Consider the following 25,895-nt stretch of genomic DNA (forward strand, 5'->3'; position numbering starts at 1 on the left):
TTTCAGTATGGTATCCAATAAATCACGAGATATGACACACTTTATTCTAAAATAAGCCTTGTGTTAGATGATTTTGCCCAACCACAGGTTAACATAAGTGTTCTGAGCACGTTTAAGGTAGGCTAGGCTAAGCTATGATGTCCGGTAGGGTAGGTGTATTAAACGCATTTTCCACTTATGATATCTTCAGTGGGTTTGTTGGGATGTAACCCCATTGTAATCTAGGAAGACCTGTACTCTGCCTTCACCACATGAATGTCAGCTATTGATACTATTGCCGCTCTCAGTCGCCACTTAGATAAATTTTATTTCTTTTTCCAGGCTTTTAGGAATTCAATGGCAGCCTCTTTTGTCCTCTCTTTATTTTGCTAAACAGTGCAGTTTCATATCCAATTCTTCTGGAAAAGATTCATAAAACTGCTTTTAATCTCAATTACTTCCTTCAATGGAACTCTTGAAATGCAGAATCCAGAACTGGGCAGCATAATCCAGAGAAGTCTGAACAACACATGGTTAGAGAGAAGTTTCCTCTCTTAAACTGCTGACGCTCCTGTTAAAAATGCCACCCACACTGCCAAGAGCTCTGTTCCTACAAACAGGTGACTCTGCTGGGTCATGTTGAGATGGTGGTCACCTGAATCCCTAACTATACTCAATCCAGGTTGCCCTCATTCTCTACCTTTTAGAACCAAAATAATCTTCCTAAAAACAAAACTCCCTTTGACCTCTACCTTAATTGCTTGGGCCATCTTTCCAGCTCTTTGGAACACTAGTTTTCCATTCATCATGTCATCTTTTCTTCCAAGTTTCATGTCATCTACAAATGTGATAAACCTGCCTTTTTCCCCTCTGAATTAATCGATAAACATATTGATGTGTGGTTTGCCAAATGTAAGCCTTCCTTTATGGATTAATTATTCATAATTCTTCACTCAGTCACTTTACAACTTCATCCAACTCACATTTAACCTCCTGATCTACAGAATGAAGAAGAGCACGAGTATAACGTTCTGTGCAGGGGCAACATTTCTTTCTTTTCCTTTCCTTCTTTTACTCAGTCTACTTTCTTTTCCTCAAACTCTATTTTCTTCACTCCTTCATGTATTCATACTGCATATCCTTGTCTTATATCTGGCTCCTTTTCTTGTATGTTCATTTTGTTATGGAGAAAATAGCCTCTGTGCATTTTGGGGATCCCTCTGCCTTCTGCCCGAGTGCAGGGCTGCCTGTGTCTTTCTTGCTCCAGGAGGCCCTTTGCCACATGCTGGGAATCAGTTCGTGTGCAGGTAAGGTGTTTTCCTGTGTGTTCATTAGCATTTGGCAGAAGAGGAGGGTCTGAGAATTTCACCAACACCACCAGAGCAAGTTACTTTCCTCCACCTCCAGAATTACTCAAATATTGAATGAGGCTTCAAAGAAAATTTAAATACAAGGCATATATGTGTTTGGGGATAGGAGGAGGGGTGTGGGGAGAAAAATTATTAGACAGTTCTCACAGACTTCACACATTAATCTCAGCATTTATTGCATCTATAACCAAACAAACATTGCTGAAAGGAAAAAAGAAAAATTCAAAACACAAATTAATCAACCATCTGTTATCCAATGGAAAGATGACGGTAGTGTAAACTGCTTTGGGAACCAAGGAATCTGTTGTCCTGTAGGGAGGTTGGGCAGAACAGCTCTGTGACGTCACCTACTCCTGCCTCATCAAAATCTTTCACCTGGCAATAGTTAATGCCACACTCAAACAAGACCGAGAAAAGCCCATTGCAAGGTTTGCTCAAGTGAGTGACTTTACTTTAAAGAAGGCTTTCTCGTATAACTTTGTGGCCGTTATCATTATAAAATAAATAAGTGAGTAGACCTATAGTCAAGTATGGGAAGTGGATGATTAATGGTTTAATAAGTTGGACATTTGGTTACCATTTTTTTTAATGTTTGACTCCCTCATATAGACAAATCAACGTTGGCATTAAGTTAACCCTAATTTAAGGAAAATTGTCTGAACACAACTTCATTACTCTGTAGTTACTTTGAAGATAAAAAGGATGAGCCCTGGAGGCAGTAGAACCTTTGCAAATCCTGGGAGGTGCAGACAATTTTAGCTCAGGAAAGACTGGCAGGCGGCTGGATGATTACTATGCTTTAATACTTCGGAGGGAATGCCAAGATGGTTTGAACCAGGTTAGTAGGTACTGTAAACCTACAATAAATCCTAGAGATTGATAGGTGAGTCTAGGTTAGCATCCAAAAAGCTAAAGGTGAAAATGAGTTGGGGTCTCCTGACAATGGAACTTTATGCTTCATTCACTCAGTCAGTGAGTCAGTGAGTCAGTCAGTCAGTATATATTGAGGGACTATGATGTGTCAGAACTTCTTTTAGAACCACACTATCCTTGTAAACTTGAACAAATCATTTATCTTCTTTAAGTCTAGATTTCACCATCCAGGTATTTATCTCGTGGAGTTGTGAGGTTTAGTGACCCAGGTATGTAAGGCTCCAGCAGAGTGACTGATTGGATGCTCATTGAACTCCCTTTCCTTCTTAGCATTTAGACCTCTTTTTCTCCTATGTAATCTATAACATGATGAAATAAGTTCCATTTGTTAACAACAAATTTCTCTCTATGGTGATTGTGAGTGATCTGTGTTTGCAGATGAAATTACAGTATTTAAATATTATTACAACTTCTCAAATATTTTTGCAAGATAATCAACCAAGCCCAGGGGTGTCATTCCTTGCCAAATGGCACTCTGAGGTTGCTGACTGCAATACATGCAAATCCACTCTTTGTTTTTCCTTTTTTTAGTTTCTTTGTTTCATAGTAAACATGAGCAGTGACTTCCTTTCATTTATCAATTCTAACTGCAATGTTTTTCAGTAATATTTAGAAAAATCTCATAAACCAATTTACCTAAATATAAAAATCTATAAACTTTTCCATGTTACGCATCACTATATGCAGAGTGTCAGCTAGTATGATGTTTTAACAGAATAGACCCGAGTGAAATGAAAGATAATTTTGTAATGATTGTAGTAGTCACCTTATGATTTATACTCCAAATGAGTTAATTTTGAAAAAAATCTGAGTATACATTATTGTGGAACTGCCAAAGACATATACCAAAGTGTCACCTCATTAATTCCATCAATCATGTATGCAATCAATATTAATGAGCACCTACTGTTTGCCAGGCTCTGTGCCTGGGACCCCGAAGTGAAACCCCATAATCCTGACATCAGCAAGTTTGTTCTAATGAGAAAAATATGTAAACAAATACAGTGCTATAAAGTAATTGATACAAGAGAAAGTGATCCTAGAGCAGGGGGAAATATGAGAAAGACCCAGCTAGGTCTACTTGGGGAACTGGGGGAGCCTTCACAGAGGAGGCAAGCTGCTATCAGGATGAGTGGGAGGTTATCAGGTGGGTGAGTAGGAAGAAGCTATTCGGCAGAGAGAATAGAATGAGAAAGACATGGAGGCTTGAGGGAGCCTGGAGTGACCTGTAATGTGGAAGAGCAGGTTAGTATTGTTAAAGCATAAATTACTGTGAAAGGGGGAAGCAGGAAAGGCTGGTGGAAATGAGGCCAGATAGGTAGGGAGAGGCCAGATCACATAGCCTATATATCAGGCAAAGGTGTGCCAATGGTTTTCCTCTGTGTAGGTTTTGGGGAAAGTGATTGAAGAATTTTTAATACAAAAGTTTCAGAATCATATCTGTATGTTTTGATTCCTAAAGAAGACTAACAGTATTCTGATTCTTTTGTTGTCTGAAAGTTAAAGAAATGGCACACACACACCTCCCTGCTCCTGAGGAGGAGAAGAGCCTGTGAGCAGATTTTTAGTTAACAGGTTTTTAATAGGCAGTGATGCAATTCTTAATGGAGAAAATTTAATTACTATAAAAGACATTCTGTTTCGAATGGAAATTGGACTGGGTGTGTTTTTATTCCTCAGTGAATTAAAAGGTTTATATAAGATTAGATTGTTGAGATTCTTGGAGAAAACACATATACCACCAGTGAAAACGTTCCACTCGTTTTCTTTACCTCTTGCAGCAAAGCAGTGAATCTGACAGAAATAAATTGAGCATAATTTTTATAATTTCAGGGGTTAAGCATATGAAAGGCCAGAATGAATCAGCATTCCCCGAAGAAGAAGAAGGCGTGAACGAGAGAGAAGAGCAGTGGGACCATTAATAACGGGTCTGCAGCAAGAAGTCTTCTTGGGAATAACTGAACTATTAACTTTTCTGAATATCCCATGGAACACCACTGCTTGACTTCCATCTCTGCTCTCCACACTCACAAAGTAGTAATACACGTCCTGGGAAGTACCCCTTGTTGGAAATTTAGAACTACCTACAGATCGTTCCATATCACTTACAATTTAAAAATAAGTATTTATTTTACAACAGTGATTTTCTTTTTAACAACATAGAAATTTGCAAACATGTGAGTGTTCTAACTTTAATACTGCCCAGCTTAATCCCTGATGTCCTACTGATAAGATTTGCCTTCTAATGTCAAATGTAAATAGCATCACTTTAAAAGTAAAAAATAAATATTAAATACATTTAGACATGAGTGTGTGTCTGGGTTTAACTTACAGAGGAATGTTTAATGAAACTTTTAAGATCTGCATTTATCCTGTTGCTGTATATGGAATGGTACATGGTATTTATTTCAGAATGATGGAGAAATGTCAGATTTCTTGATTCAAAAGATCAAAATGTATTACTCTTTAGATATTAAACATCTTTTTCCCTCCAACAACACGTTAATGATTAAAGAACCACAGATTTCTCTTCATTTTTTAAGCTATGAGAGATGTATTTTCCATCATTTCCACTAGTTATTAAGAAAGAAAAATTATAAATCTAAAATAAAATATGCCAAATTTCCCCTGTCACTTACTTGGTTATTACTGGAAATATGGGGTGTTTCCTATTGCATTTTAATGAATCATTAGATTTTATAAATCTCCTATCATAAGATAAGAAATTTCATTAATTCATGAATTCGTTAATTCAACAACTATTTTTTTATGGGTTTATCTCTAGGAAGGCACTTTGCTGGGTGTTATGAAAATAAAGGAAAGATAATTTCTCCCCTACAGAACTGTCAGAGAAGATAAGCATCAGTACAAAGCAAGGTTTTCCAAGACCATATGTATTTACTGAATATGGCTTTTGATAATTCAAAGTTCTGGCATCCTGAACAATTATTTATTGCATTTCAATGTAAAGTATCTACACCACATAGTTTAGTGGAGGTGGAGGAATGCCCAATTTGCTTCCCACATTAATGATATTAGTGAAGTTCAAATGTTTCATGGATTAAAAAACTAAAGATAGGGCTTCCCTGGTGGCGCAGTGGTTGAGAGTCCGCCTGCCGATGCAGGGGACGCGGGTTCGTGCCCCGGTCCGGGAAGATCCCACATGCCGCGGAGCGGCTGGGACCGTGAGCCATGGCCACTGAGCCTGCGCGTCCGGAGCCTGGGCTCCGCAACGGGAGAGGCCACAAAAGTGAGAAGCCCGCGTATCGCAAAAAAAAATAAATATAAGTAAATAAATAAATAAATAAAAAACTAAAGATGAAAAGATTTCTCAAAAGTCAATAAAGAGGTAAATTAAGATAGGAAGAAAAAAATCAAATGCAAAATCCACTGTGGGATCGTAATATCAGGATTCAAAGAAGTAAAAGTACTGTTTTTAATTTTGACTGTGAGTTTTATAATATAGAGATTAAAAGGAATGCGTGAATCCATAAACCAATACAATAGAGATAATGATCATTTTCCTTAGTATATTTTCCCCAAGAAAATAAACGCAAAACTCATTGATAAGTAGTATCTCAAGTATTTATGAGTACTTGTTCCAAGTTTCCTTCTTTTTTCCTTTCTTCCTTCCTTCTTTGCTTCTTTCCTTCCTCTCATCCTCCCTGCCTTCCTTTCTCTTCTCCCTCCCTTGCCCTGGCCTTTTTTGTTTTGTTTTGTTTTTGTTAAACAGTTTCACCAAAAATTTCTGGAGTTTCTAGACCACCTGCTGTGACTGTTTATTTGATTTTCTAAGTTTCTCCCTACTTAAAATCTGATTAAGACACATATTTGTTTTAAGTGATTTTGAATTATTTGTGTTTGTAAAACATCCCGGATACCCCTTGAGATTATTTGAGATACCGTGAGGCCCTAAAAAATAAAATTGCCCTTCCCTTCCCATGAACAGACATTTTTATAAATGTTTTTTCAAAAGGATTCAGACAAACAAAAGAAAAGCTTTTGCTGATTTTGTAACAGCAAAAAACACATGGGGAAATAAACACAATGGCTTCTGGATTCTTCTATCGTGTTCTCCATTCTTAAAAATGAAAAGAGATGAAAATTAAAAGAATAAGTTTTCCTTCAGAAATGTTGGTTTCTTTTATTCTGTTCTCCACTCTCAAAACACAGAGATCACAATTAAAAGCATAAGTTTTCCTTTGGAAAAGTGTTGACTTTCTCAGAAATTTGAAGGAAACCAGCTGAGATAATGACTTTTCAGTTTCCTTTTCACACAATTACAGTTTACAACAAAATTTTTTTCATGATGACAACTTGGCTTCAGTTTGGCTGAATGGGCAAAGAGAGTTTCTGACCAAAACAAAACAAAACCTTTATCTTTTCCAGACAACACTTATAATATAATAGTTAGTAGATGGGGTTTGAGTCACTCTGACTTGGGTTCAAATTCAACACCTACCAAATTTTTAGACTGTCTATTTGTAAAATGAGTACAATCATACCTACCCGTATTGCATTATTGTGAAAATTAAACAAGAAAAGACCTATAAAATGCTTAGCCCAGCATAATGAGCATTTAATAACTGGTGCAATTATTATTACTAGAATGAGAAAGGACTTGAGACTATCTATCCAAACCTTCTCTAGTTCATGATCCTCTCTAACAGCACAGACAAGTGATTGATTGCTTCTCTAATTCTTGAATAGCTCCAGCTGAACCCCAAACCCAGCCAAGGAGCTCTAATTGTTCTTTTGTGTGTTAAACTCTCTCCTTCTCCTATACTTTACCTCCTTTCCTATGGCACAGCTGTTCAGATACTGAAGAACACTCTGGTGTCATCTCCTAAGTGGTCTCCTCTCTGTGATAAAATATCACCAGTTCTTCCCAATCTTTTCTCATCATCCTGGCTGCTTGCTCTTGGATCTCTTCAATTGTGTATGCTGAATCTGAGAAAGATTAAGTCAGGTGGATAAGTTTGAGACAGGCTGGGACCTGGGACCCTTTGCGGCAGTGCTGCAGTGCCTGCACCTGGACACACCTCTCCTCAAGCAACAAAATACAAAGAAACTGTATGGAACTAAAAACAACTGCATGTCTGGGCAGTTAGGGCAAATTCTGGACAAAAGATACAGAGACCAAAAAACCCAACTGCCACTTTTGAAAAGCCTGGAGCAAAAGCGGGGTACTGCACATGCCCCCTGCACACAACACCACCTAAGGGGTGGGCAAAACACCTAAGCCACCCCTCTGGCCCGACCCCTGGACACACCCCTACCCTCATTCCATATAAGGAACAAGCCTGACCCCCTCCGTAGCCAGCAAGCAAGGGAACCTGTTTGTTCTCGCTGCACCCTGCCACAGCAGGTGACCCAATAAAGCCTTGCCTGAATTTCTTGTCTGGCCTCTGATCAATTTCTATTGATGAAGGAGGCCAAGAATCCTGGTCAGTAACAAGCTGAGTATTTTTTGTGTCCCTCTAAACATGAGAAACTGAAGCAGAGAGTGTAGAAGGGCAGAGCAGGATTCTAGGCCAGAGTTCTTTCTATTAAACAGTGATTTTGTAACCCCAGAGTTGTGCAAGGTAAGCATCTTTATAAAAAACAAAATTCTCAGACTATTTTCTGTTCTCAAAAAAGTTTACACCATCCATTTTAAATTTTAATTCAATTATGCCAATGCTTTCTATATTGTAGAAACATTATTTTAGGTTAGTCACGGACAAATTATTTTTATATTTACATTTTATTTTTATATTTATAAATACTATTATATATTAGAAAAGATAAATAATCACCAGCCCCTAAGCTATTGTTGCTTAGGATGAGACAAGCTTTAAGTGTTAGTGTATTTTAAATCAATTTTTAAAAAAATGTTAAATAACCATAGTAGAAGTGGTACTTCAAAATCACAAAAGTGATACACCATTGAGTGGAGTTTTGGAAACACCAGTATGGAGCATTGTCATAGCAAATAACTTAAGTGCAAGTATTGCAGAGTTTATTTAGTTGCAATATGGATTTATGAATTCATAAATAAACCAGCTATATTGTATTGATTTAAAAATTCTGTTTCTTTACCCACATCTAAAAGCAAACAGTGTAAAGTGCAAACTGATAATAGAAAAGCTTGTCTAACTACATTAAAGTGTTTATGCTTACATGTAATTATGAGCTCTTGATTTCTCTGAAGGAGGATGGGGGAAGAAATGTCCTTATTTTCCAAGTCTTTGATTCCAAAAACCAGTCTTCAAAGCTCCAGCAGATATATTAATCATTAAAAATGTCTATGTTACTGAAATGTGAAATCTGTTAAAGAAATTAAATTATTAGGTTTTATATGTTATTATCATAACATTCTGAATAACTAAATTTCGGAGGAAGAAGAGCTTTAGGAAAATAATGGAGGGCATCTTTTCACTGCTGTGTGAATTAGAACAAGTCAGACATCCTTAATTATTCTATACTATTTTTCATGGGATAATTTGGTGTAGTTTATAAAAGTGTACATTGGAAACAAGAAACCAGTATTCTAGTTTATTATTCAATAAATATGTATGAATGCCTATGACATGCTAGACATTAAGTGTTGAGGACACAGGTGTTAACAAGATAGTTAACGTCCTTAAATTCATGGACGAATATTCTAGTATTTGAAGACTGTCAATAGATATGTAAATTAATAAGTGAATTAGATCATTTCAGATAGTGATAAACTCCTAGAAGGAAATAGAAAGAGGTGATGTAGCAGAGCGTGTCATTTCCTCTTTGTCATAACTGTGTGACATTGAGAAAGTTCTTTAATTACTATGGGACCCAGTTTCCTATTCAGTAAAATGTGGAGAATGATATGGGGGAGGGGTAACCAGATGATCATGTGAGGCTCCTTCTAAATCTAAGATCTTTGTTTCTCCCTCTGACTCTTTCAGGAACTGCAGGCAAGCAGCAAAGGAGAGAAGAAGAGGTGGGAACAGACAGAAAGCAGCAGCATTAAGGGAAGATGGAATCAGAAGAGAAAAGGTGTATCTTTGCATGCTTGTTTGACAGCCAACAGAACAAAACTGAGTTAGAAATACTCATACACGTATGTATGCATGTACAGTATGTATGTAAGTAACAACCTTAGCATCGTAACCCATTGTTTTCTTTTACAACTTATCCTTAGAAAATGATCTAAAAAATGGTGATCAGGCTTTTTTTTTGTTTTTTGTTTTTTTGTTTTAAGATTTAAAAGGAAACTTACCAGGAAAAATTTCCTGCTGCAAATGACTAATTGGATAATTTATTCTATTTAAGCATACAAGTTTGTGGCCATTAAGTGATGCATAGCAGATTTTTCCCTTTGCAGAGATTTACATGACATGGTATTAAATTCTCTGGAATGTTTCCACTGTGTTCTGAAGTAGTTATTTTCTTTTTCTCCTCCAGGTGCAAAATAAGTTGATAACAAACAGAAGCTGACTTGTCATTGCTGTGTTCCTACCTGAGCTTGGAAAAATACCAACACAAAACAAATACCATCACCACCATCACCCAAGCTCCATCATCATGTGTTATTTTCTTTCTCCAGGATTGCTTTCTGATGCACTTTAGATATGTTATACATAAATATTGACATATTTTTCAGAAATTGTTCCTTCATTTTTTTTTTTTTTTGCTTATCATTGATGCTGCACTATTTGCCAAATTCTTCCTTTCCATTTTAATTTGTTTCTCTCTATAACCAAAAGTGTGATCTTGAATTTGAGTAAATTTTAAGTGATTCATTTTTAGTTTTTCTGGTTCTGGAATACAAGCTTTCTCTTACAATAAGGAGGCTTTTAAATATATTTTCTTGCTTGCTTTTCAAATTCCATTGTATTTTTTTATTCCTTTGTTTCTTTTTCAAATACTACTGGTCTTGATTCAATTTAGTTCCACAAATACATATATATAGATAGTCTACTACATACCAACTACTGATTCAAATGTTAGAGTTATAAAAATGAGAAGGCTAGTATTGTTGCCATCTTGCTAGTAACTCTTTGTTTAGTCCTTTACAATTAATAAAGTGGCCTCACCTATGTTTCTCAGCTAATAATCACATTAAATATGTATGACAGGTAGGATTCATTTTATGGATCAGGAAACTAGGGTCCAAAGAAAGTGGCCCTAAATGAACCCATAGTCCAACAAACTCTTCCACTAGCTTATGATTTGTTTGAGAAGTTGTAATAGTTTTTAGGATGAAAAAGCACATCCTCCTTAGGAATAATAGGGTTTTATGTTTTCTTATAGTGCTTTATAGATCCACTTAGAAGTAAGCTTTCTACATTTCATACACGAAGCACACAGGGATAATTCTGCTAATGAGGCTGGATGGAAAGAGGAATCTGAGTTTAATTCTTTGGCATCGACTTCAAACTAAAAACTATGGCCAATAAAAAATCAAATTTTAAACTTTTTGAAGTATTTGGCTCATTTAAAAATCTTTTCTATGTTTAAATCTATACTTAAAATAACCTTTAATATCTTAAAAAAAAAGAATTGCCAAATTTATGACAATCTTATGTATGATATCTTCTTAGAGAGCAAGACAGCAATCTTTTTAAGTTGTTTCTTTTTCTTCATTTCTAATAAATTGTAAAATAAAAATAATTTCACAAATTGCTATTTTTTATTATTACCTTTCATTTTCTCTGCACTCCCCAACCCCCAGAATTTGAGGAATGATAATTTTCACGTACCATCTCCCAGATTTTGTATTGCCAAGAAAGTAAAAATAATGTAAATGAGCATAATTACCTCAGACCTAAATGCATAATTGTATAATATACTATATATATCATGGTATTAAAAAAACAACATGCTGCTTAAGGAGGAACCAAAGAGAACATTCTAGCTGATACTCTCCTCAAGCTAACTGAGGGATAAGTTTCCCTGGAATTTAAAAATCCTTTTTTCTCAAAAGTAGTGATGGGATTCAGGACACGCTACTCCAAAATATGGCACCTTGGCATAGTGAATATTTTAAGTTGGAGGAGTTTGGGAAAACAGAAGCCGGAGGCTCACTGTGACCTTCCCACTGTCCTTCTCCACTGAAACAGGCTATAAAACCCTCATGTGAAAGGTGTCCTCCCTATACCTGGAGGAAAGGAGCATCTTTGTCTCTGAAGACAAAGGGACTGAGAAGAATCCAAACAAAGAGGGCTTGCTAGGTTTCCTCCAGTTTACTATACTTACCTTACACTCCTTAACCTGTCATATTCCTCCACAGCTGTCCATACTTCATAAATACTAGCACAAAGACACTCAGATCTGTTTCTTCGGATCTTCATTTCCTTATGAGGATTCCTGTGTCATGTAAAACTTACATTAAATACATTGCATACTTATTTCCTATTAATCTGTCTCTGTCAGTTTAATTTTTAGACCCAACCAGGAACCCTAAGAGGTGAGAATAACTTTCCTCCGCCACAGTACAGCTACAGTAGCAAAGGTATAATATGGCTTTGTATGAATCAAAGCAGTGGAACAATAAGAACTTTACAAAAATTACTTGGAGATGGTTGAACATCTCTTAAAGAATTATAGGAGAATATCTTCTCTCCCTTCTTTATGTTTTAGAGGCTAGCACTTGCCAAGGCATTGCAGTAAATGGGTGGTTTCCCATTACATTTCCCCTGCAGAGTAAATTCTGTGGATGTGTTTCCTTAATCATACTAATTACGTTACCAGATGTTGCTCTCACTTTCTCCTTTGCCCTAATGGGACATAGATATCCTATTTTGAAGTTGTCACTTATTTATTATATTTGTCCAGTGTTTTAAACATTATGTGGGTCCTTTATTTGCTTTTGAAAACACTCAACAGTCTAAAGATTAAAACTTGACATGAAGGCCAATTATGACTAAGATAGGAATTATATTACTCATTACACTACTACTAAGCATGCTATACTAGTATAATTACCCTGGACTTCTGTATGATACTAACCTTGAGCTATCCATTTTCATTGTCAGTATAAATAAAGTTTTCATAGGAAGTAGTTTATTGGAACTGGTTGATACCTAAATGAAATTAAAAAAAATAATTTTTCATAATATGGGCAGAAAAGTATTAAAAATTAGACATTATCATCATAAACCACCAAAAGCTGTACTGGTATAAAATAACTTAATGCAATATTTTGAGAAAAATATAATTGTCAAAATCAATAAATTTTTACTTAAATCATAAAAATCTTTTTTTCATTGTGTAATGTGGAGTCAAATTTTTTTCTATTGAGGTATATATGTGTGTGTGGAGACTCTATATGTATGTATATAAAATACATATATGTGTACAAATATATATGTACATATATATAATGTAACCACACTGAAATAAAAAAGGAAACTTTTTTTAAAGAGCGAGAAGAGATTTAACCCATTTGCTATTAAGCACAGAGAATTAAAACTTTTTAAAATAAATACTTCCCTAAGTTATCATTTCCATGTTACTATCTATTAAGGGAAAGCTAGGTGGGAAAGCTAGAACAAACTAGATGAAAGGAAGAAAGGGAGGCTATCTCAACGGAAAGGTGAAGGGCTACGGCGCCAGGAGAGATGGAAAGAGAAAGGAGTCAGAGGGAGAGAGCCCCAGGAAAAGGCGAGGCCAGCTCCTTCTTTCTCCCCATCCCTGGCCACACAACTTGCTCTTAGTAAGTTCCTGCCCACGGCTGCCAAGTCATCTCCATCTGAATGTGTCTTTTGCACCAGGGTTATTTCTAGCAGCCCTCTTGTCTCTGGTGGCTTAGAAGATTATGGTTTCGGTGTTGACCCACTTGGCTTTTAGATGGCATCTGACTTACCACATTTAGTGGATGCATCTGCTCTTCTCACACGGTTTCCACATTATCAAAGTTCCTCTCCGTTTTTGTTTCTGCCAAAGAAAGGCTTTTTTATTTTGCTAATGAGGACTCTGTGAAATGTTGGGGTTTGCTGGGGTGTGTGCCTGCAGTTTTTGTTGTTGTTGTTGTTTTATTTTTTCGAGAAACTGCTATTGCTGCTTCTAAGTGCACCTGGATGGTCTAATCATGTGTTTTAACATGTCATCCAGGAAATCTAGAGGTTATTGTTATTTTATCTTTATGCTAATATTCTTCTTTTTAATATTTGCATTTAAAAAATTTCCCTAAAATCGAATGCCTACATGATATATATCAATATAGCTATCTCTCTCTCTATATATATATATATTGATATGTATTTCAACATATCTATATCTATATCTATATGTAGTTTTGTCTTTCTAAAGCAAGGACATAAATGCTGAAGTCAATGATATGATCTCTATGATAAAACAGCTGGACTACTCTTTACACGGAACAACCTCCCCATTATGTGGACTTCTAGGATATTGCTACTGAAGTCAAAACCGTGCAACTATAAGCATGAGTTAATTTTAAAGGAAGAAGGTAGAGCTCCTGGTAGATTCTTATTTTTTTAGTTCACACTATTTCAGTTTTTTCAATGTGTCAGTCAATATTCTCAGCACATGGGCCATTTCATTTAATCATTCTAATAATCCTATAAAATAGGTACTCTTACTATCTCCATTTCATAGGTGAGAAAATTGAGGCTTGTCCAAGATCACAGAAACCATTATCGACAAAGTCTGAAACTGAACTAAGGGCCAAATTCAGTCCTTGGGTGAGATATTTCTTGCCTCAGGTCTTCCACAGAAGAACTCAACGAGAAATAACAGCATCTGGATAAATATAAAATATAAAATAATATTGTTAACTTATGTTAACTGAGAACCAACAATGTGTCAAGTACTGTCTAGATCCTTTAAATAGTCTTCATTATTATTTTATCATTCTATCAGTCTTTGTGGTGAGAGGTTAGGTTAAGCTTAACAACTACCAACTACCAAGGACAATTGAGGTCATTGTTGCTCCAAAGCTTGTATGGTCCCCACTATTAATCATCAAGGTTATAGGAAATCAACCAGGAAACGTGAGCTTTTCTCCTTAGCAAAGTTGGTAAGGTAAGATTAGTTACAGTTAATATATCTCTGCACCCCATCTTCCAAGGGTAGACATGAGACAGATGGGGAGACCTTAATGTTTTTCTCGTATAATTCAGGTTTGCTTTTAGCATGCTATTAAGAATTAATTAAGAATTGATGCACTCCCCATTTGTCTGCTCTGAGGAAAAAGATAAATGGTTTCTTGGAATTATGTAGATCTGAAGTGCTTGAAAAGTGAGCCTCATTTTGATTGAATTAACTTGAGATGTTCTCTGAAAGGATTAACTCAATCATATATCAAACATTTAGGACAAACAAGAATAAACTTTTCCTTCCTACCTTCAGTTATTTATTCATATTCATTTATTCAACAAATATTTACTGAATACCTACTATGTGTAAGGCTAAGTGCTTCTTTACCTTAAAATCTGGCAGCAAACATATGACGTGGGGAGCTGCAAGTTTCCAGCATGGAGGGGTATGAGATGTGTTCATCCAGAAAAGAGGATCTGAGAGTTCTGACCAGAGTGATGTGAAGAGGCTTTCTGGGAGAGCTGGCATGTGCTCAGGTCCTCGGAGGAAGGGGGGACAGTGACAGGTAAAGATGGCAAAGGGAGCAGCAAGATCCATGCAGAGGAGGCGTCCTGTGCAGAGGCATAGCAGAGATCCAGGAGTAGTGAGTGGTGTAGTGAAAGCTATGGCAAAAAAGATAGCTGGGGTTAGACCGTGAAGGGCTTTGAGTATTATGCTAAAGGGTTTAAACCTTACTCACATGTAGGCCAGTGGTTCTCAAAGTGAGATCTCCAGTCCAATAGCATCAGCATCACTTCAGGCTCTACCCCGGACTTATGGCATCAGAATCTCTGAGAGGTGGGGCTTAGCATCTGCAGTTTAACAGACCCTCCAAGTGATGTTGATGCCTGCTAAAGGTTGAGAACCAGTGCTGTAGTGAGCCTTGCTAAACTGCTCTGTGGGCCGTGAATGGGGGACAGGGGTACTGGAAGTCATCATCTCCCTTATCCTCAGGGTAGCTACACAGGCCCTGGGGAAGCTAGAACTCCTAGCGATGACGGCCACTTGCACTAGCAATCTCTCTCTTTCACGCTAGGGTACAAACTCCTTGATCTGAAAAGGAAGCAGGTGTCGGCCCAGGGGCCAAATCTGCCAGATGGCCTGTTTTTGTGTGCCACTCCCGTCCCCCAAGTTAAGAATGGCTTTTACATTGTTTTTATGTTTCGCTTTTACATTTGTAAAGAGTTGTAAAAAAAAAAAAAAAAAGAAAAGGAAGAGAAGAGAAGAAAGAAGAAAATGAAGAGGAAGAAGGAGGTGGACGAAAAGGAGAGGAGAGAGTGTGATGGAATGTGGCCTGCAAAACCTAAAATATCTACTTCCTGATTCTTCATAGAAAAGGTTTACTGACCCCTGGTGTAGGCAGGGAGAAACTGTTTTTGAGAAGAAGATGATAGGTCCAAAGAATGAATTAAGGATATTTAATATAATAACAGTATGCAGAAAAGAAAAATTGAAAAGAGCTAGAAGCAGAGAAGCCAAATGTGGAACACAAGTGAGATGGTAAAGATCGAAGCTATGCAATGCTCTTTGAGCAGAAAAAAGGAAATGGGTCTTTAATGCTTATAGAAACAATATAACTTAACTTTCAGTTGACCCAAGTGCTATGCCATAGCAAGGTTCTCAACAACTGGAGAAATCATAGACTGTGTCCAGTTCAGCAATTTCTTGGGGTTTGGTTTGGTTTAGTTTTGAGGGAGTAGGACAGTGTTGAGAGCATGAACTCTGGAGCTCTTGTCTAGTGCAGAGGAAAAAACCTAATCTCTAAGTACTTAGTGGGTGTTTTGGATTATCTTCATAATATTTAATTATTGCATAGAACAGTGATATATATAGAAATCAACCAGTTATCTTCTTAAAAGGCCAATTCCAGTTCAGAAGTTCTGGATGGGACCTGAGATTCTTCATTTCTAAGACGTTCCCAAGTAGGGACCACACTTTCAGTAGCAAAGTTCTAGACTGAACACCAGTGGTTACTTGAAAAGCAAACTTTTAAGGTCAGATATTAAGTATGGGAAATAATTCCTCCATCCACAGAAATCAAAGGCACCTTTTCTGCTGTAATACATGATTTAATTGGTCACCAAAGCACACCTGCCCCTGGTTGGTCACTGGAAACTCTGTCCTCTCAGAGTGGTAGTTTTTAGGGACAAGTGCCTGGATAGAGAATAAAGCATAGGATGGAATGAAGGTTAGAAAAGGAAGATAATGGATACGGTGGGTGGAGAAGACAGGACCGATCCTCCCATAGTGGCCAGGGACAGTCTATCTAGTGGTTTGGGGAGCCACACTCCGACTTCGAATCCAGGGCCCTCAACTTAATAGCTGTGTGATCTTACACAAATTATTTACCTCCTTCTGCCATGGTTTCTCATCCATAGATGGGGATAACAAATCTTCAAAGAGCAGTTAGTTACAGGGAGTAAAAGAGATAATGTCAGAAAATAATGTAATGCAGTAGTAAGACTGTAATAAGAACTAAATAATTGAATCTTTAATTATCAGAGATAAAAAGGTATCAGCTTGAGATGCAAAGGAAGCTCTCCAACCATCACAACTGGTAAGGAAATAACCTAGAAATTTATTAATGTTACTAAAGGACAAATAGCCCCCAAAAGAGCTTTAAATATACATTTTGGTCCATACATGGGATTTGTATCTTAAGTATTTGGAATTCCCTCCAAAGAAATTGCAGGTATGTAATGTGGGACATCATTAGGTGTTTGTTTTTTGACTCTAAAATGTATGTTTTCATTGTAGTTTAAGGCTTGTACTAAAGGATGGATAAACTTTGTGATATTTAGGAAAGCAATTAAACAGAAAACACAAGGCTTAACGTAGCTTCCAAAGGAAATATGTGTTTTATATCTACATTAAAAAATTAAATTATTTTCAAAATTAAAATATGGCTTTTGAAAGCTTTTTGATATTAGGTGAAAACTTATCATGGAATCACATTTAAAGTAAAAAGTTCAGTTAAGTGTCATGTATCTGCTGACTAGATAAATTTTTATATTTTCATCAGATGCTTTAGCATCACAGAGACACAGCCTGAGAGGTGACACATATTGTGTCGATTACTCTTAATTCAGTTAATTAGAACTCTCTAGGTCTTCACCTTGACTTGACACTCTTTGCTTCTTTATTATTCTCTGCTATTACCTTATTCACATTGTCCTTCTTCACAGAGCTGTCCTTTCCACTGTGTTCTGTCCCATCCTACACAGATGTAGTAGAAAGAAAAAGAGGTCTTTGGTGTCAGCGTTCTAGGACCAATTCCAGTCTGGAATCTGCTGCTTGAGACGCACATGGCTTTAGACAAGGCTCTTTCTCTGAGACTTCGTTTCCTTACTCATATTGATACCCATTTTGCTGGATTATTGAGGATTAGAGATAATATTTGTTAAGTGTTTACCTGGAGCCTGTACATAGAAAATAGGCAATGAATATGAGCTTTTGTTTATTATTTGTTACTGAAACATCAACTCATGTGCCATCCATTCCAAGAAGTCTTCTTGGAAGCCCTGAAGATGGAGGCAGGTTTTACCTCCTTTAATACCCGGAGGTACATTTTACTTGCACCTGGTTACTTACATATGTGGCATTTTAGTTATTCATGTGTATAGATTATCTCCTTTATAAAATAGGAAATTTCTGGAGGAAAGATTCAGGTTTCCAGAATCCTATATGTGCCATGCATCTAGCCAGGAGTATGCTAATAATACGTGCAATAATAAATGCTCAGTGAACATTTCTTTCATAGAGCAAAAATCACTTTCTGATTGAACTCATATCAACTTTCAAGATGGTGTACTTCTGGTTTTCCCTGATTTTGCCAACTTTTCAATGCCCCACCAAATTGAATTACATCAGCCACCAAATGGTTCATGATACTTTCCCTCAAGTATGATTTATTTAACAATCATATACAATAGGAAATACAGAGAATTACAGCAGAATAAAAACACAAGAATTGTAGCTTGTCATGTTAAAAATTAAATAAAAGAGATACCAGCTAAATAAAAAGGCATATGAAATTGTTAGATATATGTTGAGTAGCTGAGGATACACATGCTAAGCAGGCCATTTAAGGCTCAGCAGCCGAATTCATCCATCCCTCTCTTTAGGATGGAATCAACATTGATGTTGGCAGAAGGGATGGGCACTGGTACCCTCTGCTCTGACTTCCCGCTAATTAACATGAGTTACTGCCTGTCTTAGAGAGAGACAGGAAGGAAGGAATAAGGAAGATACAAAGGAGAGCAGGAGAGAAGGGAGGGGAAGGAGCAAAAGAGGGAGTGAGGGAGGGAGATTAGGCGGGAAAAAGTGCATCAATAGAGCGACAACTCTTCTGAAGAGATGGAGCAAGTTTTCTCCACTCCCCTGGAAGTTCCGTCACAGCGCTTTATAAATTACATAACCTGGAAAATTAGGTTAAACCCCATATACAGAAAATAATGACTTCATTATATTCCTCTATTTTTTTTAGTAATAGTCTATATATCTTAAAGTATTAATAGGAACAAAGTGGACATGTTTCTTATGACAATTAAGAAGCAGTGTTTCAATTTATTTCTCTGTTGAGAGACTCTATAGCTTTACTGAGAGACACCTGGCTCAAATAGGAACAATAGTAACTAGATTTCCCTGACAGTCATATTCTAATCTTAAATGCAGAATATTTTCTAGCTTGTAAATAGCTACCTTAAAAAAGACATTAAAAGCAGTAGTTGCAGTTTCTCCATAAATAGAAATAAGAAATCCGTTGTAGGACAAAAAGTCACCATGATGTACATATCTATAAATTTCCCCCAACACATCAGTATAGATCAATCTTTACTGCTTACATTTAAAATATCAATTGCATTATAATGTCTATGATACAATTCAATTATTTAGCTGTGTTCTACATATGCTTCAGGTGAAACAAAATCTAAGGAACTTATTCACAGAACATTTAAAAGCATCTTATACACAGTCTATGCACAAATATATCTTAAATTAAAATGCATACCTAATATGCATATAGAATATGGCTTACACATGAAAAGAGATCTAAATTGTGAGTTATAAACTCCCACACTTAGACTTAAAATTTTGCTTGTGATTGCATCCATTTCTAAAATATTGCTTAGCATTGTGGAACCCAGGGAAGAAGCATGTGCAACAGAAAACTCATTAGGATGGATAACCCACCTTCACTTTATTCTTTACTTGATGGCTACTCTTAATTTTTTCCACCCAATTCTACCATTCACAAAGACAAATTTGCTTAGTCTCACAATCATTGAAGAGTTTGTACAGTGAAAAGTTACAACACCTACTTGTGCTTGACCTTTCTTGTCAGCTAATAACAAATAAATGTAGCTCTTCGGTTTGGAGCAAAGGCAAGGCTCTGCACATGCTCAGGCAAAACATGACAAGGAAGCAGAGTCTCCAAGGGTTGCAGTTTGTTTCTGTGTGGTAAAATTATAAACTCACGTCAAATAACATTATCTGTACAGAAAAGTGTGGGATTCCATTTTCATAGACATTTTTGAATACACACACAGACACGCACACACACACACTTCTTGTCACTTATCCCTTGGCCTGTGATATATTTTGTTACATCCTGATGGGATCAACACCCCAGAAGGCAAATTCCATTCTCAGTTCTAGTGTCTGTCTCCAACAATGGCTGGAGGTTCTTGTCATCTTGGATCGTAGGTAATGCGTGACTTGCATTGTGATGACACCCATGTAGGTGATGCATTAGTGCTTTGAAATCACAGGGATGGATGCAGGCTGGTCCACTGCTTTCAGGGGCAGGTTTCACTGTGGTTTCCCAGCTTGAGAGTTACAATGAAGAGTTCATCAGGTCACAGAGCCAGGGCTCTGATGCTCCATTGTTGTCATAGGACTTCAACCACAGCTTCTGAGCAGCCCCGGCTCTCACTTTGTTCCCATGTATTTAAAATAACAAGGACAATCTAAATAGCCTCAGAGCTGCAAAAAATATTTTTCTATAATTTTGTTTTTGCTTTCCTTTTACTTAACATCTTGAAAACTTTACTGTAGTTATAGCACTCTGTATAAAACAAAGCAAGAAAGTAAAATTTTAAAATGCCTCATCTTCTGCACAAATATTGCATAGTTGCCTATGCAATAACTGGGTTCAACCTGATGAAAAATTAAAACTGTCCAACTTTTGTCTTAAAAACGTCTCTGGCTTGATTGAAGAAGGCCAAATTGTGGAGGAAGAGCAATGGCAGAAGCACTGGCCAAAATCTCTGGTAGCAACTTTGAGTGTATTTATTTGGCTAGAATTACTAGTTCAGAATTTATGTTCTTCTCTTATATGAGTCCGTAAAATGGCCTGTTTCCAAGTGTGTGTTGAAAGAGGAGAATATAGGTTTGTGGAAAATTGAGGATTTAGGATATTTTAGTGCTGTTCTCATTATCCTGAAATAAAATCCAAATGAAAATGAAGATCATGTTTTAGTCATATATAGGCATCAATCACTGAATGGCAATTTCACGTTGGACTTCATATAGCTTGTAAAAATAAGGGATTTATCAGTAGATAATAGATATTCTTTAAATCAGTTGGAATTCTTCCTGTCTCTTCTGTGTGTGCGTGCGTGAGTGCATGCGTATATGTGTGTATTTATGTATCTTTAAAGTTTGGATGGAGGGTATGCAGAAAAATTGCTGTAGCTAATATGAGACAATATCTTTAAATTGTTTAATACAGAGCTGGTTTCTAAAATTTCCATCAACTTTGTGGCTTGATTTCTATTTACAATCCCTATGTAAAATAGTAATCACAGTCACTAACTCTGGAATTGTTGATAGGACTAAATGAGATAATAAGTATGAGATGTTCATCACAGTGTCTGACACTGATAGTTGCTATTAATGAAACTATTATTATTAATTAAAGAGCCTTACAACTAACTCAAGAATACTGAGAAATGAATCATCTTAAAAGCTAATCACATTTTAACTGTGTCATATCTAAAACAACATTTAAGGAGCTACTGATAGTATATCAAAGGCTTGACGTGGTACCTGCAGCATTTTCTCTTGTCCCTACCGTCAAGGTACAAGACAGCAGGACTCATTTTTATATATTTTTTAAGGAGATACTAAGATATTCTACTATAAGAAACACATTCCTCCCTTTTAACTTCCTTCTAACTGCCTGCACCTTCTCTGTTGGTCCAAGACAGTGGTTCTCAAATTTAGTGTACAGAAATAGCAGTAGACTGAATTATTAAAAATTCAGATTCCTAAGGCATCACTCCCAGAGTTGGTAATTTGGTAGATCAAAGGTGAGCCCTAGAAGCTGATTTTTCTTCTAAACATCTTTATTGGAGTATAATTGCTTTACAATGGTGTATTAGCTTCTGCTGTGTAACAAAGTGAATCAGCTATACATATACATATATCCCCATATCTCCTCCCTCTTGGGTCTCCCTCCCACCCTCCCTATCCCACCACTCTAGGTGGACACAAAGCACGGAGTTGATCTCCCTGTGCTATGCAGCTGCTTCCCACTAGCTATCTATTTTACATTTGGTAGTGTATATATGTCCATGCCTCTCTCTCACTTCGTCCCAGCTTAGCCTCCCCCCTCCCCATATCCTCAAGTCCATTCTCTACGTCTGCGTCTTTATTCCTGTCCTGCCCCTAGGTTCTTCAGAACCATTTTTTTTTAAGATTCCATATATTTGTGTTAGCATACTGTATTTGTTTTTCTCTTTCTGACTTACTTCACTCTGTATGACAGTCTCTAGGTCCATCCACCTCACTACAAATAACTCAATTTCGTTTCTTTTTATGGCTGAGTTATATTCCATTGTATATATGTGCCACATCTTCTTTATCCATTCATCTGTTGATGGACACTTAGGTTGTAGAAGCTGAATTTTTAAAAAGGGAATCATTGATGCAAATGTCCACAGATTTTAGCAAATATTGATGTTGTTTCATAATATGTACTTGCTTTGTTATTATCACTCAGTGTAAACATTCATATTTCCTACATGATGTAGAAAAGGAAATTGGTATAAAACATTCATATTTCTTTTATGGAATATTGGCAGAAACTAGGATTAAACCTCCCCATAGGATATAGCTTATTATTTTTAAAGGACTAAAAGGCCTCAGTAAATATAATTTTTATGGATGAATAAGTCAAGAATCCTTTGAAAAGGTAAATTTAAAAGTTAAATATTTAAAGCTTACCTGTTAATGTTTTGCTCCAGAAAACAGAGATTTAAAAGAAGAATCCAGGAAGACATTTAAGTAAGATAACTTTGTTTCTAATGATATTTTACAAACCAACCACTTCAGAAATAAATTTCTCATCTAAAAAATAAAATTACCTCTCATGTTTAAAATGACAGAAGCCTTTAAGGTGTTTCAAACCTATGAATGTGTCTCAGCATGTTTTTCTTCGGCACTTACTAGATCTTCTGAATTCTTATGAAGATCAGGCTCACCTAAAAAATAAGCAAACAAATAACAAATAAACAAAAACAAAATAGGTCTGAGGGAAAAAACCTAATAAGGTCAGGAAACTAAAGCAATTAGGAAAATGTTGAAGACTGGATTTTACAATGGATCTGTGGCACATTTCTCCAAAGATACCAAACATTTTCTTTTCAGCTTGTGGATTTATAGAGTATAACAAATCATCTTCTGGTGGTTATACAAATTTGTAAAGTTGCAAATTAATCTGGGAATACAGAAATGAAACAGATGAAACATGTTTAAATATGCATTAAATCAAACATAAAAATTATGCATGTTTTCCCCAAATATTTTTAATTGAAACAAATTCTTTTAAACAAACCCTCTGATGTTCAGTGTCTTTTATCACACATTGCTTAGTTGCTATGAATTTAAAACAAATGAGTACAAGAGAATGTAATGTTTAAGATAAGACATCATCTGCCAAAACAAACTATTGGAATTTATAATCTTAGAATCACTCAGCTTCTATATAAACCTTGAAAAAAATTAGCATGGAAAATGTTCCAACATTTCTAGAGAGGTTGCAGAGAATCTATCAAAAATAGAAATGTAAAGCAAAATGTACAGATAAAAGAGTCTTATTATACAAGAAAGATAAAAAAATGAGCAGAAATTAATTTTTGAGTCAATTATGATGCCTATATATGACTATATGACTTGATATTTCAGAAAACAGTCATATATGATAGAATGTTCTCTCCATCTGAAATGTGATTGAAAATATACTAACAATTAAACTTTGCACCAATTGATTTTGAGATCATTTCTCCAACAATTATATAATTATACAATTAGTGAACATATAGAACTTAGGGAGTATTATCACAAAGCAAAATTATTTTGTCCCTTACTTTCTCTTTAAAATATATGCAGTGGGAGAAACTTATCTTCTGTCCCAAGTTCAATCTTTCAGAGAGTATCAGGACTTTTCTAATCATTCTTAGGTAATAAAAACATCGTGTGATAACATTAAAATGCCAGTGTCTTAGGTCTGGTCACATATAATACAAATCAATCTTAAAACAAAGATAAAACTTCTTCCCAACCTTGGGTTTGTTGCAGAGCTTAGAAAGGGTGGTGATGGGGGGAGGGCATGATTGATGTTTCTTTCATTTCTTGTTTGCCCTCCCTCAACTGGCTACGTTGGACTCCTGAGCTGGAGCAAGGGAGAGAAGAAGGCTAAGAAGAGCAGCAAAGTTCCTCTATGACTAGTACTACTGTAGGATGGCTTTGCACTCACTAGACCAGGCAGGTGTTTAGAGCTGACTCTATTCTGTGAGCACATTCACGGGCTCTCCAGGGACCTCTTGCCAAGACCATGGCTGGAGACTTTGCACAACCTTGGTATGGACATATGAAACTCTGGTTCCTTTACAATGTCCACAGCCCCTGGAAATTTGTTGGTACATCTCCAGCTTCTGTCTCCTGAGGTCCTATCATGCTTACAAATATAGGTAGGTTACATTTGGTTCACATGGAACATTCACTAGGCCTTTATTCCTATCAATTACTTGAAAAAGGCTGAAACCTATACAGTTTCCTCTCCTTCAGCTTATCTGTCACCTTCTAACCTTTTAGACCTCTCATGTAAGAACTAGATTCCATTCCCAATATCCCCCTAACTTCAAGCTCTCCAAGGGTGAAGCTATCTTCCTTTGATCTGAGGTGAAGAGGGAAGCATTTCTACATCTTTCTCAATAGCAGAGAACTCATTAAAGAAACCTTCCTCACAAATCCTATTCTAACCATCAACAACCTGGCCCTTTCAATTGTTTGAATTGGGTGAAGGTTATAGGCATTCTATTATTGACTTTTGGATCTTCTGTGAAATTTCTGCTTCCCAGGTCAATTTGTTTCTGACATTTATCATCTAGTCTTGGCTTATACTTCTGATTTAATATCGTGTTACTTATAACTAGATTATAGCAGAACAAAATAGACTAGAATAGAACAGAACGGAACAGAGTGGAAAAAATAGATTGAATTAAAAAGAAAGGAATATAAGTAATTAACAAATCTCTGTTTCTCAAAAGTTTTGAGAATCTTTTACAATGGACAAAGGACACTGAGCTTTACCAATAATCGAATGCTCTTACTTCTAGTGGATAAAGAACTCACCAATAACAAAACAGTGGAAGAGGAGCAAAATAGCAAATGGTTAAAATGCAGCAATTACAAAAAAAAAATCCCTAAATGTTACGTAGACTACATCCAAGAGTAATTCCATACATGCAATTAGAAAAGTAGCAATTTAAAACTATGACCAATTCAAGACAAGATTTTTGAAGCACTGGAAAAAAAAATTCCTTGAAACTGTAAAATTCTAGGTGTTTTCAGGGGCAGGTATACAACATTGCCAATCAATCGCATGGCAGCCACAATGCTTAGGAAAATACTGAATTTTCAAATTCAAATTCAAATCACATTACTTTTAGTTAATAAATCTTTAGTTGTAGAAGCCTTTACAACTAACTTGGATTACTTGGAAGTAACCCTTAGGCTTTCATAAAAAAGGGTTACTTGGAAGTGTTACTTGAAAGTAACGCTTAGGCTTTCATAAAAAAAGAAAGCCATATCATTCTGATATATCATTCTGACAGAAAAGAAAAACTGATTTGCATTTTTGAATTCATTACAGATCATGTTAGATAATCTTCATGACCCAAGAGTGATCTGTGTAAAAGACCTTCTTGAGAAGCATCCCTATAATCCAAGGTTCCAAACATTTTTGAATCAGAGTCCCCTCTTTTAGTTTGATGAAATGTATGACCTCCTTAAAGTAAAAGTCATAAATAAATGAAATGAAATACATGGGAGTACAAGGGACTTCATTTTTATTAAAATTTAATTATCAACATCTTTAAGTAATCCTTAACATATGATACAGTAATATATGTGCTTCTTTACCAATGAGTTAAATAACAAGGTCTAGCTGCAGGTCTATCAGCTGAGTAATTTTGAAATAATAATATCAAATAATACTTCAAGGTATCCCCATGAATTTAAATATGTTATGAAGATATTGAT

At 36.1% G+C, this 25,895-nt stretch overlaps 2 protein-coding genes across 8 annotated transcripts in view; one reads left to right on the plus strand and one right to left on the minus strand.

Moving 5' to 3' along the window:
* The window catches only part of PPP1R1C (protein phosphatase 1 regulatory inhibitor subunit 1C), a 130,023-nt gene extending 125,819 nt beyond the window's left edge, over positions 1–4,204 (plus strand). For both annotated transcript variants that reach the window (XM_060107349.1, XM_060107350.1), the window contains exon 5: positions 4,116–4,204. In XM_060107349.1, the coding sequence (XP_059963332.1) occupies positions 4,116–4,204 (89 nt within the window). The remainder of the gene's footprint in view (positions 1–4,115) is intronic.
* A 14,121-nt stretch (positions 4,205–18,325) lies between these two features.
* Positions 18,326–25,895, minus strand: part of PDE1A (phosphodiesterase 1A) — a 356,805-nt gene continuing 349,235 nt past the window's right edge. For all 6 annotated transcript variants that reach the window (XM_060105857.1, XM_060105860.1, XM_060105858.1 and 3 more), the window contains 2 exons: positions 22,718–22,834; positions 18,326–20,789 (listed from right to left, as the gene is read on the minus strand). In XM_060105857.1, coding sequence (XP_059961840.1) covers positions 22,761–22,834 — 74 coding nt within the window. In that variant the 3' untranslated portion in view covers positions 18,326–20,789; positions 22,718–22,760. The remainder of the gene's footprint in view (positions 20,790–22,717; positions 22,835–25,895) is intronic.

Source organism: Mesoplodon densirostris, chromosome 8 (assembly GCF_025265405.1).
Source record: "Mesoplodon densirostris isolate mMesDen1 chromosome 8, mMesDen1 primary haplotype, whole genome shotgun sequence".
In the NCBI taxonomy this organism is placed as follows: domain Eukaryota; kingdom Metazoa; phylum Chordata; class Mammalia; order Artiodactyla; family Ziphiidae; genus Mesoplodon; species Mesoplodon densirostris.